The sequence below is a fragment of the Leptonychotes weddellii genome, chromosome 7 (genome assembly GCF_054177405.1).
Source record: "Leptonychotes weddellii isolate Sample4059 chromosome 7, ASM5417740v2, whole genome shotgun sequence".
Classification (NCBI taxonomy): domain Eukaryota; kingdom Metazoa; phylum Chordata; class Mammalia; order Carnivora; family Phocidae; genus Leptonychotes; species Leptonychotes weddellii.
Window position 1 is genome coordinate 118,111,674 of NC_138375.1, and position 12,657 is coordinate 118,124,330.

At 35.3% G+C, this 12,657-nt stretch overlaps 1 protein-coding gene across 1 annotated transcript in view; it reads right to left on the reverse strand.

The window, feature by feature from the left end:
* Nucleotides 1-10,084: 10,084 nt before the first annotated feature.
* LOC102733321 (tRNA methyltransferase 10 homolog C-like) overlaps nucleotides 10,085-12,657 on the reverse strand; it is a 5,350-nt gene continuing 2,777 nt past the window's right edge. Inside the window, 2 exon segments of the mRNA XM_031034723.2 lie at nucleotides 10,085-10,503; nucleotides 10,506-10,944. Coding sequence (XP_030890583.2) covers nucleotides 10,085-10,503; nucleotides 10,506-10,944 — 858 coding nt within the window.

Here is a 12,657-nt window from a genome sequence, read left to right on the forward strand (position 1 = left end):
TATATATTAGCTATAGAATTTAACCTTCTAGTCATTGGCAAACAAGACGCAAAGGACAGAGAGGAGCAGGGGGAGGGGAAGGGAAGAGTTAATATAAAGGAACATCATCTGGAGCATGGAACACTGTGCTAGGATGACCTAAGCGAGGTACTCTGAAGAAAGCCCTGACACTGGACCACATTGTATGACTGCAAGAGTCCCCATTCATAATGTTATCTATGTAACTGGTACCTGTCGGAAAAACTCTATATTAAAATGTTAACATGTCTTTTGAGATGCAACACTGGAGTCATGCCCTGGAAGGTAAATTTGGAAAGTATGACATTATGCTAGTTTGGTAAAGGGAAGCAGAGAGGTAAAGATAGGAAGTTGCAAAGACAAACTTCCTCTCTTTGCCCACGTCACAAGGCAGCAGTGGACCTCTTTCTGTCCCTTCCTATTTCCATAACTGCATTCTCAAGTAGTGTCTGCAATTAAGGGCTTAGTTTCATAAAAAAAATTGTCTCTTACTCTTAGAAAAGCATTTAGGAATCCTGAGGTCTGGAGCATTTAAGCAACAATAAAATCTTCAGAACTCAGTGGTTAACTGAAGCATGTATCCATAAGAAAAGGTAATCACACACATATCTGTTTTGGCTTGGAGATATGGCTTGCAGAAGGCTAATACTCCCACTGAATTAGAAAAACTGGACATAATACAAAAATGAACTATTTGAAAGAATAGGACTGATAATGAACCAGCCAGGACATGAGGGTCTACACTGCAGGAAGATAAGAAGCAAGTTTGATATAAGCACAATTTCTTTCATGCCACTTTTCCTCTTGGGGGATTTGGCAGTACTCAGAAACATGCATGTGCTTACAAAACAAAGGGTGACCAGAGAGGTCATCAGCGTTTAAGCAAACTCAGGGATAGAGAGACAGAACTTGAGGTTTGAGGCTGCTAATGGATGCAGGATGTGAACCAGGATGTAAGGCAGACAATATTCCTGGGATGTAAGGACACAGAAGAGTGTAGCCGATAACAAATACCAGTTGCCCTCTCAAGGCATTTGCTGACTAAGCTACGTAGGACAAAAGGCTAACAAGGAGGGCTAAAAGCAGCTAAAAGATACAGTGACAGTCTCAGGGTATTGGAGATATAAAAATTAGAGTTCATGGCTTATAGAAGACAAGGTCCTTGGGAGCACCTTAGGCACTTAGTTGGAACCTTGAAGGGCTTCACCCTGGGAGTCAGGGGAGAAACAGGAAGACCCAAACAAAGACTGGTAAAGAGCTTCAAGTTGGCTCAGGTTCTCAAGAGCTGAGATAACATGCCCCTCTGCTACTAGCAAGAGGGTAGAGGTCGTTTCCCAGGAGGAAAAAAACATCATCCAGAGCCCACATTTATTCAAACTACCAAGAATCAGGTCCTGTAAGAAGCAGGACCAAGTGAAAATATAAATAACAGAAAAAGATACACAGTTGACCCAACTATTGGAGTTATGAGTAACTGACTTTAAGATCATTGTGATTATTAAATTAAAAAAAATTAAGATTTTATTTATTTATTTATTTTTTAAAGATTTTATTTATTTGACAGAGAGACACAGAGAGAGGGAACACAGCAGGGAGAGTGGGAGAAGGAGAAGCAGGCTTTCCATGGAGCAGGGAGCCTGATGCGGGGCTCGATCTCAGGACCTGGGATCATGACCTGAGTCGAAGGCAGATGCTTAATGACTGAGCCCCCCAGGCACCCCAAGATTTTATTTATTTGAGAGAGAGGGAGAGAGAGAGCATGGGCAGGGGGAGAGGGAGAGGGAGGAGCAGACTCCCTGCTGGGCAGGGAGCCTGACACAGGACTGGATCCCAGGATCCTACAACCATGACCTGAGCTGAAGGCAGATGCTTAATGGACTGAGCCACCCAGGAGCCCCAAGATCATTGTGATTATTAATGTATTCAAGAAAATATATTACAAGAAAAGAGTTTCAAACAGAAACTGCAGAACGGAAAAACATGACTAAATGACTAAAATTTAAAACTCAATTTAATTTAAGGAACTCAAGAGAACATTTTATGATCTGGGAGACAGGTCAGTAGAAAATAACAAAATTCATGCATAAGATAAAAGAAAAGCAAAAATAGAGCATTAAAGACATATAGAATATGATACAAGCTTTTAAAAAAGATTTATTTATTTATTCTACAGAGACAGAGAGTGTGTGTGCGTGAGAGCAGGGGGAGGGGCAAAGGGAGAGGAAGAGAATCTCAAGCAGACTTCCTACTGAGTGAGCATGGAGCCTGGCAGGGCTCGATCCCATGACCCTCAGATTATGACCTGAGCCAAAATTAAGAGTTGGATGCTTAACTGACTGGGCCACCCAGGTACTCCATGATACAAACTTTTATAACATATAATTGGAGTCCAGCTAGGGAGGAGTGAAAGAATGGAGCAAAAGCAGTAAGTGAAGAGACTCTGGCTGAGATGTTTCCAAAATTGCAAACAGACGTCAAGTTAGGGATTTAAGAAGCCGCATGACCTCATGCAGTAGCTTATATAACAACAAAGGAAACCCACCTAGTACCTCATAAGAAACTGCTGAACACTAAAAATAAAAGAGTCAGTCTTAAAACCAGCCGCAGAATAAAAGACATATTTCCTTCAACAGGAATGATGGAAGCCACAGGACGTGGCAGGATTTCTCTAAAGTTCTGAAAGGGAATAAACTGCCAACTTAGATTTCTATACAAAGCAAAAATATCTTTTAAAAGTGAAGGTGAAATGAAGGCATTTCTAGACAGAAAAAGAAAACAGAGAATTTGTCAAGAGCAGAAACATACTAAAAGAGATACTAAAGGGAGCTCTTCAGGATGAAAAGAACTGGTCCTGATCCAAGAGAAATATAAAATTGTAGGAAGAAATGAAGACCAAAAGAATGGGCAATAGGCATAAATCTAAATGAATACTGATCACACAAAACAATAATAATATTTGGTACGATTTAAAAAAATATAGAACTAAAATTCCATACAATAATCATTTTAAAAGGCAGGAGCATAAATGGTGATAGAGAGATCTGAGGTTCTAGTATAGTCTAGGAAGTGGTAAAAATATTAATTTCTATTAGATTCTAAGTTACAGATTAACTAGTTTATATTCTAAAGTTAAGGATTTATGTTGTAACCTTGAGTATAAAAAAAAATAAAAAAGAACACAAGTAAAACAAAAGAATCTTTTAAAAGAATGTATAACAAGAGTAGGAAATTAAGAAAAATGTAATAAAAGCAAGGTCAAAGGGAATCAGAAAAGGAACATGTAAAGGTGGGACAGCAGAAATCAAATTATTAGGCAACAGACATACAGGACCATATACCAGGAATTACATCAATTGTAAGTGGTCTGAAAGCTCTGATTAAAAGATTTTTCAGATCAGCCTAAAAACAAACAACTGTGTGTAGCTTAAAAAGAACAACAACAAAAATACTATAAAGGCAAAAGAGGAAAATATACACATCACAAACACTAACTTAAGAAGCCAAAAGAAAGCTGTCATAGCATTTGTAAAAATAAGGAAGCAAAACGCATTTCTAGAAATAAAAAGAACCATTTCATAATGATAACAGGGCCAAACCACCAGGAAGATGTAATAATTGTAAATTTCAAAACACATAAGGTAAATTGTACCATAGTAAAACCTGATAGAACTAAAATCAGAAATAGACAAATACAGACTTAAAAAGGAAATTTTAAACATCTCTCTCACAAAGTGATAGAATAAGACAAACACTGGTAAAGATAAAATCAGTTTGAATAATAGGACTAACAAATTTGACCTTCATAATTGACATATATGAAACACTATAGTTGATAATAAAGGAATAGACATTCTTTCCAAGCGCATTTGGAAAGCTTGCCAATACTGATAATATGCTAGGCCATAGGAAAAATGTCACAGTTTCAAAGAGTTGAAATAATTTGGAGTGTTTTCTGACCACTCTGGTATTAAGCCAAAATTAATACCAAAAAAATAAAATCTTCTATATCCTTCTATATTTTTCAAAAATAAGTGATTATTTTAAGTCAAAATTAAGTCAAAAAGTCGAAAAGGAAATCATAATAAAAAACAATACTTTGAATAATGATGAAAATATTTCATATTACTTTTTGTGGGGTGCAGCTAATACTATGGTTAGAAAAAAATTTATGACACCAAATGTATGGAGGAGAAAAAGCCTAAAAATCAATGATTTAAGAATCCTATATGAAGAAGATGGAAAGGAAATGAAATTTTATCCAAATAAATTAAAAGGAAGGAGATAATAATGAGAAGAGCAGAGATGAATAAAATAGAAAAAAATGCACAAAAGAAAAAAATCAACAAAGCCAAAAGCTGTTTTTTTGGAAAAGACTAATGAAATTGATATTACTAGTAACACATCAAAAGAGAATGAAAGAACACAAATATTACCAAAATCAGGAATGAAAAGAGGGCATCATTACAGATCCTATAAACATGAAAAGGATCGTAAGAAGACATTTATCTTTAACTTCATCTACAAAATTTAAAAATTCAAATGAAAAGGACAAATTGCTTAAAAAGTACAACTTATCAAACCCTATACAAGAAGACATAGAAAATCTAAATTGTCCAATATTTGCTTTAAAAGTTGAACCTGTAATAAAAAATGAAACCTCCACTGATGTTGTTTAATGATTTCACTGGTAAAATATTCCAAATATTTAAAAACAATAGTGTTATTCAGGGAACAGAAAAGACAGAAATGCTTCCTAACTCACTGTATGAAGTAAGGATAATCTTGTTATAAAAACTTGTCCAAGAACATCGTAAGAAAAGAAAACTAAAGGTCATCTGTCTTAAGAAAATAAATACAAACATTAGAAAAAAGATATCAAACCCAGGAACAAATTATTTTAAAAAGTATATCACAATCAAGCAGGGTTCATTCTAGAAGTGCAAAGTTGGTTTAACATTAAAAAGAAAAAAAAAAAAGCCAGGGTGCCTGGGTGGTGCAGTTAGTTAAGTATCCGACTCTTGGTTTTGGCTCAGGGGCTCAGGTTGTGATCACAGGGTTGTGAAATCAAGCATCAGGCTCCTCCTGCTTGAGACTTTCTCTCTCTCCCCCACTGCCCCCCCAAATAAATAAATAAATCTTAAAAAAAAAGCCAATGCAATTTATCACCTAAAAGAATAGAGAAAAATCATGTGATTAATTCAACAGATATGGAGAAAAGCATTTATAAAATTGAATACCTATTCATGACTAAACAAATGTAAAAATTTCTTATCAAACTATAAGTAAAATGGTAATTTTCCTAAATTAATAAGTAGTACTAACATAAAATCTACAGAGAACAACAATGGTGAAATATTAAAAGCTTTCTCTCTGAAAGAGGAAGTGAGATCATGATGCTTTATGATATCACCACTTCCATTAAAAATTGTGCTGGAGGTCCTAAGAAATGATATGAGCTAGAAAAAGTAAAAATTATAAGGGTTTGAAAAGAAGCAGGCATAATTCATAAATTACATATTTTCTATGTGGAAAAACCAAAAGATTTATGATCTGTAATTAATAGGTGAACTCAGCAAGTACACTGGATGCAAGGCTAATATAAAATACTGATTTTTTAAATAATTAGAAAATAAAAATTTAAAAGATACACTATTTTTGTAAAGATACACTATTTATAATAGTATTAAAATTCTTAAATACCTAGGAATAAACTTAAAAGATTTACAAAACCTCTGCTGAGAGAATTCAATGAAGACCTAAATAAATAGAATATTATGTATTCTATGTATGTATGACCATGTATTAGAGATCTTAATATTGTAAATATGCCAATTCTGTATAAGCTGATCTATAAATTCAATGCAGTTTCAATAAAAAATCCCAGGAGGTAATTTTATATACATTGATAAGAAAATTCTAAGATTTAAATAGAAATGCATAAAACAAAAATAGTCGATAGTTATTTATTTATAATTTTTAAATTTGAGTACAGTTGATACACAATGGTACCAAGTATATAACATAGTGATTCACCATACCTACCATCTGTCACCATACAATGCTATTATAATATCAGTGACTATTCCGTATTCTGTGCTTTTATTCCTGTGACTTACTCATTTCATAACTGGAAGCCTGTATCTCCCACTTCCCTTCACCCATTTTGCCCATCCCCCCACTCCCCTCCTGTCTGGCAACCATCAGTTTGTTCTCTATTCTTATACTTTTGATTCTGCTTTTGCTTCTTTGTTTATTCTTTGTTTTGTTTTTTAGATTATACACATGAGTGAAGTCATATGGTATTTGTCTTGCTCAGCCTGGCTTATTTCACTTAGCATTATACTCTCTAGGTCCATCCAACTTGTCCCAAATGGCAAGCTCTCATCCTTTTTTATGGCTGTGTAAGAATAAAAATAGCCAATATTTAAAAGAAAATGCTCTATGTTGAGCATTATTTTAATTTTACATGGCATTATGTTTATATAGTTTTTTTTTCTTTTTTTTTACAACAATGGTAGGTTTAATTCCCTGCCTAGTGCAGGAACATAGGCATAACTAAAATCTAAAGGAAATGGTTGAAAGCATCCAGAAGTCCTAATCTATGGGTTTACTTATTCAGATTCTGTTAACTCATTTTAGGAATCATACATAGTATAAGCAAAGGAACAAATAAAATATTTAAGGTTTCATAAAACAACCAAGGTCCTTGTGGGCAGTCATAAATTTGTTTGGATTTTGGCTTTGCCACTTAAGGGCTGCATGACTTGAGCAAGTAATTCAATCCTACACGGTCTCATTTCTTAACAATAAACATGAAATTTATTATTCCTCCTTAGGACTGTTGTGAGGTAAAAAGGTAAGATTTTTTAAAATATAGAAGATATCCATGTTGACAAATAGAAGATATTCAATGTTACTTACATTTCTTCCCACTTCAGATCAACATACTGACCTTGCTGTAGTTGTTAAAATGAACACTACATCAAAAACTAATGATGTGGGGAGGGGGGTGGGAGGATGGGTTGGCCTGGTGGTGGGTATTGAGGAGGGCACGTTCTGCATGGAGCACTGGGTGTTATGCACAAACAATGAATCATGGAACACTTCATCTAGAACTAATGATGTAATGTATGGGGATTAACATAAGAATAAAAAAAACCCAAACAAATGAATAAAAAAAACACTAATGATGTAATGTATGGTGATTAACATAACATAATAATAATAAAAAAATACAGATATGACAATAGGAAATCTGCTGTCATACTTTACATAAAATATTTTCTATTGGTCAATGATATAGATAAATAAACAGATAGATATACACACTTGCGTTTACACATATATATTCTGAAAGAATCCACTTTGGAATAAATTACACTTACTTTTTAAATTGCAAAAAAAAAAAAATCAACTAAATACCAATGCATTCTCCAGGCTGAATGGCAATTAAATCAGTTTCAAGTGGGATGGAAAAAAGTGGAAAAAAAGAAAAGGAGAGGAAAACAAACAAAAAAATTGGTTTCCTTTATTGCAAATTCTGCCAAGGAGTTTTTGAATTTTTAGGGAAAGGGAAATCTGTGTGCTTTAAAATTTTGTCAATTTTGCTTGGGAGTCTGGGTTTGTACATACATCTTTGGATCTTAGATGCTGAGTTTCATCCTTGAGAGAAAATGAAACCTTGAACCAAAGCGCAAAAGGCTTTTATTTTAGTCACCCATCAATTGATGGTGACTACCTGGAGCAGGTATGGAGAAGATGTATGAGACCAGGTCTGAACTCACCAAAAAAAGAGGGTACATCTGCTATGAGTGTGGGAGGTAGGAATATTGCTGAGAATCTACCCTACCCCATGGTATAAAGCATTTCAGAGTATGAGAAATCTCTCTCTCTTTTTTAAGATTTTATTTATTTATTTGAGAGAGAGCAAGTGAGCAGGAGCGGAGGGAGAGGCAGAGGGAGAGGGAGAAGGAGGTTCCCCGCTGAGCAGAGCGCCCGATGCAGGACTCGATCCCAGGACCCCGAGATTATGATCTGAGCTGAAGGCAGAGGCTTAACGACTGAGCCACCCAAGCACCGCGAGAAATCTTTCTACTATAAAAAATGTTTTCAAGCTTCGCCATGATAGGAAGTACTTTGCACGTTCATTAAACACCCAAAGAAATGATAATCAGAAGTCTGAGTTTCTATAACCTATATGCTGTAAAATGTCCTCTATGTAATATTTTTCAAAACTAAGAAAACCTGTGGATTTTTAATGGATCAAGAATAAAGTAAGGCGGTTTAAAAAAAGTGGACAGCACCATTATGTACAAGGGCTTTTTAAATACAATATATGCATGCACTTATTCACTGAACAATATTATGATTTAGGTTTATTTCACAATGAAAGAGTTGGTCTCCTGTGATAGAAAATGGACAGAATGAGGGTTCTAGAGGGGAGGGTGGTGGGGGGATGGGTTAGCCTGGTGATAGGTATTAAAGACGGCACGTACTGAATGGAGCACTGGGTGTTATACGCAAACAATGCATCATGGAACACTACGTTAAAAACTAACAATGTAATGTATGGTGATTAACATAATAAAATTTAAAAAAAGAAAATGGACAGAATGGACATCACTAAGGATGTATAATTGATTGCAAAGTATAAGTATCTAAAATTCCTATTTTCCTTCTTTTCACCAAACAAATAAATGGCTCCTTCCCATGTAGTCCGAGGCATTCACACCCTGAATGCATTGATACCACAACACCAGACTTTCAGGAAGTTGATGGGGCACATTGTATCAAACCACACAAAATCAGAGCACAGACCAAAAGAGGTCCCAAATGCCAACCTACAGAATCATGCTGTGTTAACACGGTCATCTGCATCTCGACTTGTGAGTTTCAGAAAATAAAGCAAATTAAGTCAGTATGAATAGTTGATCCTTCTTTCAGTACTATGACTTATAAATATCTTGGCTCCATGGTAAAATGACGAATATAACACATTTCTTCATATATCGTAGGAGTTTTCGTGTTAACACGTCAGCACACTTTAGTTATTCAGATGTATCTATGAAATATCCTTTTTCCCTGTTAGTTGGCAATTTGAGGTAGAATTTTTTTTAAACATTCCTCAATATCGTCACTCCTTGCACACCAGCCTGATCTGAACTTAAACAGAAAAGAACACTGCCAAAGCTAATAAATCATGACTATGGAGACGTTAGCCAATGTACATTTTAGTAGTTTATGTTAAGCGTCCACAAATCCTCTGGTTTTGGAGGGTAGGTAGAAATAAGTCCATGTCTTCACTCTTATTATTATTTTTTTAAATTATTCTACCCTTTGCCTGCACAATGAGGCCTAGGCAAAGACCTGATAAAATTCCTGATACCTTTATCCAGCTATAATTTCATCTTAACACATCTTATTTTAGTATCAGCTTAGACTGTAATCTCCCTATTTCATTTCCTTGTTGCTGTTTTAAATGCAGCACTGTGCAGTTTCCGGACCTCAGTGCAAGACTTCTGATTTTAAGATTATTAGGGAGGAGTTTCTTTTTCTTAGAGTTGTAAATCATATGTAGAGCTAAGACACTTTGGAGTTGAATAACTTAATGCACCTGAGAACTTCCAGGTATACCAGCTTCCTAACTATATGTAAGGCATTGTTCACGATGCGAAGGATGTACACAGATATGATACGGTTCCTGCCCTTGGAAGCCTTCTGTATGTCTATCAAATTATATCATTAAATTCAACAATGACTCATTGGGCATTTATTATGAATAGGACATTTTATAAGACTGCATGAGATACTCTGTCCTTGCTCTCAAGATGAATAGGATCTTTTTTTCCCCAACAGTTTGACATTTCTTTTTTTTTTTTTTTTTAACAGTTTGACATTTCTAGTGAAAAAAATATACATAGACTATTACAATTGTTTGTGGGTTTTTTTTTTCCCCCACTCCATTTTTTCTTCCAGTTTTATTGAGAAATAACTGACATTCATTACAGTGTAAGCTTAGGCATACAGCATCATGGTTTGATTTACATATATTGTGACTATTTATTTTTTAAGTTATCAAATTTTCTCATTTAAGCCACCTTTTCTGTGTGTGTCTATTTAGAGAGCCTTTTGAAAATGAATTAAAGATCTTTGACTTCTTCAATCTGTTGACAAACTCTTGAGAATGCTGAAGAATCTCCAGATAACCAGTATGTTTTCTCCTAGGAACAAACTTCAGAGCCTCTTCCCAACTACCAGTGTTTTTCAGACATAACAAAATACGCATCATTTGATCTAAGGTGAGATTTTTGGTACCAGTGTCCCACTGTAAATATCTATCTAATGGAAGGCATTCTGTTGCCAGCTTCAGCCGTTTTGCCTTGGCTAGGGATGTGCCTGTCTGCATAGCCTTATCAACAAAAGATCCCACTATATAAATTTTATCATGCTTGAAAGTAGTCATAACATTGGGAGAATCTGCAGTAAATATATAATACTATCCTTTGGGAGTAAATCTACATGAGACTTTTCTGTTGCTGTTAAAAGCAATTTGTCCCATTTTTCTCCGTAACGTTTAATTAACTCTTTATGATAAGCACCATCTATTTTAAGGTTGCAGAAATAAAGATGGAAAGGATCAACATCTCTTCTGTTCCATCCTCCACTTTCTAAAAGTTGGGAAACAGTATTCTGGAGTTCTTTTGGTTTCATATAATTATCATAATCCATGTCAAAAACCAAAGGTTGTCCAAACTGCATGGCCTGAGCACCTTTCCAGCCCATGGCTATGTACACTAATGTACATTCTTGTCTCCTCTTCTCAAATGGAAAGTTTTTTAAGGCAATGTCTCTCTGTGATGCTCGTTTTTTTATATTTCTAATACCAAGTGTAATCCATAGGGATATATATTTAAGGAGACTATATGACTACTGAGGAAAATAGACATGAAATTTTTTTTCAATAAAGTGTGATCAGTGCTATAATAGAGGTATTATCAGGTACCAAAGAAGGATAAAGGACTAATAACTCACCTACAAAGAGTAATAAATGCCAATTGAATAAATGAATAAAAATACTAAAGTGAAGTTGCTTGAAATTTAGGAGGTTAAATTATTACTTTTCATTACACCTTATAAAATAGCTTGAATATTCAAGTGCCATTGCTTTTTGGAGCTAAGATTATCATTTTTATCTGTACTCACTACAATGTCTTAATAGTTGTATTTTGTTTTTCTTCAACCACAACAATGATCATTTGTCCTCAAATCGAAGAAAGCATAAAGTGATCCCATGGAACCAAAGAAATGCTCTCTTTGAGTCATTCTTTTGAATTGAAACTTGAGGAATTTTGTGCTGGTGGAATTGTCTTAGAAATGTTTTGAGAATTTGAATCAGGCATCAATGGAGCTATCAGAGGGGACCAATGGAGGGTGGGTTACCCAGTAAATATGTACCGTCTATTATGTGCCAGGCACTCTACTAGACCCTGGTGAAGAACAGAGAGTAATACATTGGTTCTGGCCAGAAGAAGCTCACAATAAATAGACATATGAATGAACAGGGCAAGAACAAACTTCAAATCTGGGCTACCTTTTGGTTTGTTGTCATGCAATCATGCACTCTTTACTGTAAGCTAGTGGTTCTCAAACTGTGGACCCTAAACCAGAAGCATTAGTATCATCAGCAAACTTGTCAAAATGCAAATTTTCGGGCCCCAGGTCAGATTTATTGGTCCTAAATCTGGGGGTGGGCCCCTCAATCTGTGTTTTAACAAGTCCTGTAAATGTTACTGATAATGCACACTCAAGTTTGAGAACCACTCACCTTGCCCAGCTCCTTGCCCTTTTACCCCAGACACCAGGACTACAACCATCACTAAAATCATGTCTTCCTACTCATCATGTAAATTAAGAAACTGGTGACATGGTTATGTACATTAAACATGAGCCCCATAATTTAACATTTATTAGTCACTTAAACACCAATATTTCTTCCCACCAATTTACGGTCTTGGTATAGTTTCTGTGGCAGCCTTTTCCCCCCCTCACTTTCTGTAATGCCAGTCACAGTGCTTCATACCAGGTGAAAATATAAAAGAAAGTGCTTTTAAAACCCTCAGAGATCTCCTGTATATTCTTTGCTTATAAACTTAGCTTTAGTCCAAAGGAATTATGACCATAGTACAAAATTCTGGCTTCCTATAGACTTGTAAATGTCAACATGAAGAGGAGGCAGACATAAAGAGTACAGAGTCAACTAAATATAAGACTATTTTCTCCTCCAAAGCAAGGACTATTTAGAGATGCCATTCTATTTCATAATGAGAAGTGGCGGCAGCACCTGTGATTATTCAAACCAATTTAAAGAAGAAAAGTGGCACTCCGTTACAACTAATCAGACTTCAGTTTATTTTCTGAAGTCTGTTAGGGTGTTTTAAGAAATCGGTGTGCCCAAAAATAGACTCAAAATGGATGAAGGACCTCAATGTGAGATAGGAATCCATCAAAATCCTTGAGAAGAACACAGGCAGCAACCTCTTCAACCTTAGCCGCAGGAACTTCTTCCTAGAAACATCACCAAAGGCAAGGGAAGCAAGGGCAAAAATGAACTATTGGGTCTTCATCAAGATAAAAAGCTTT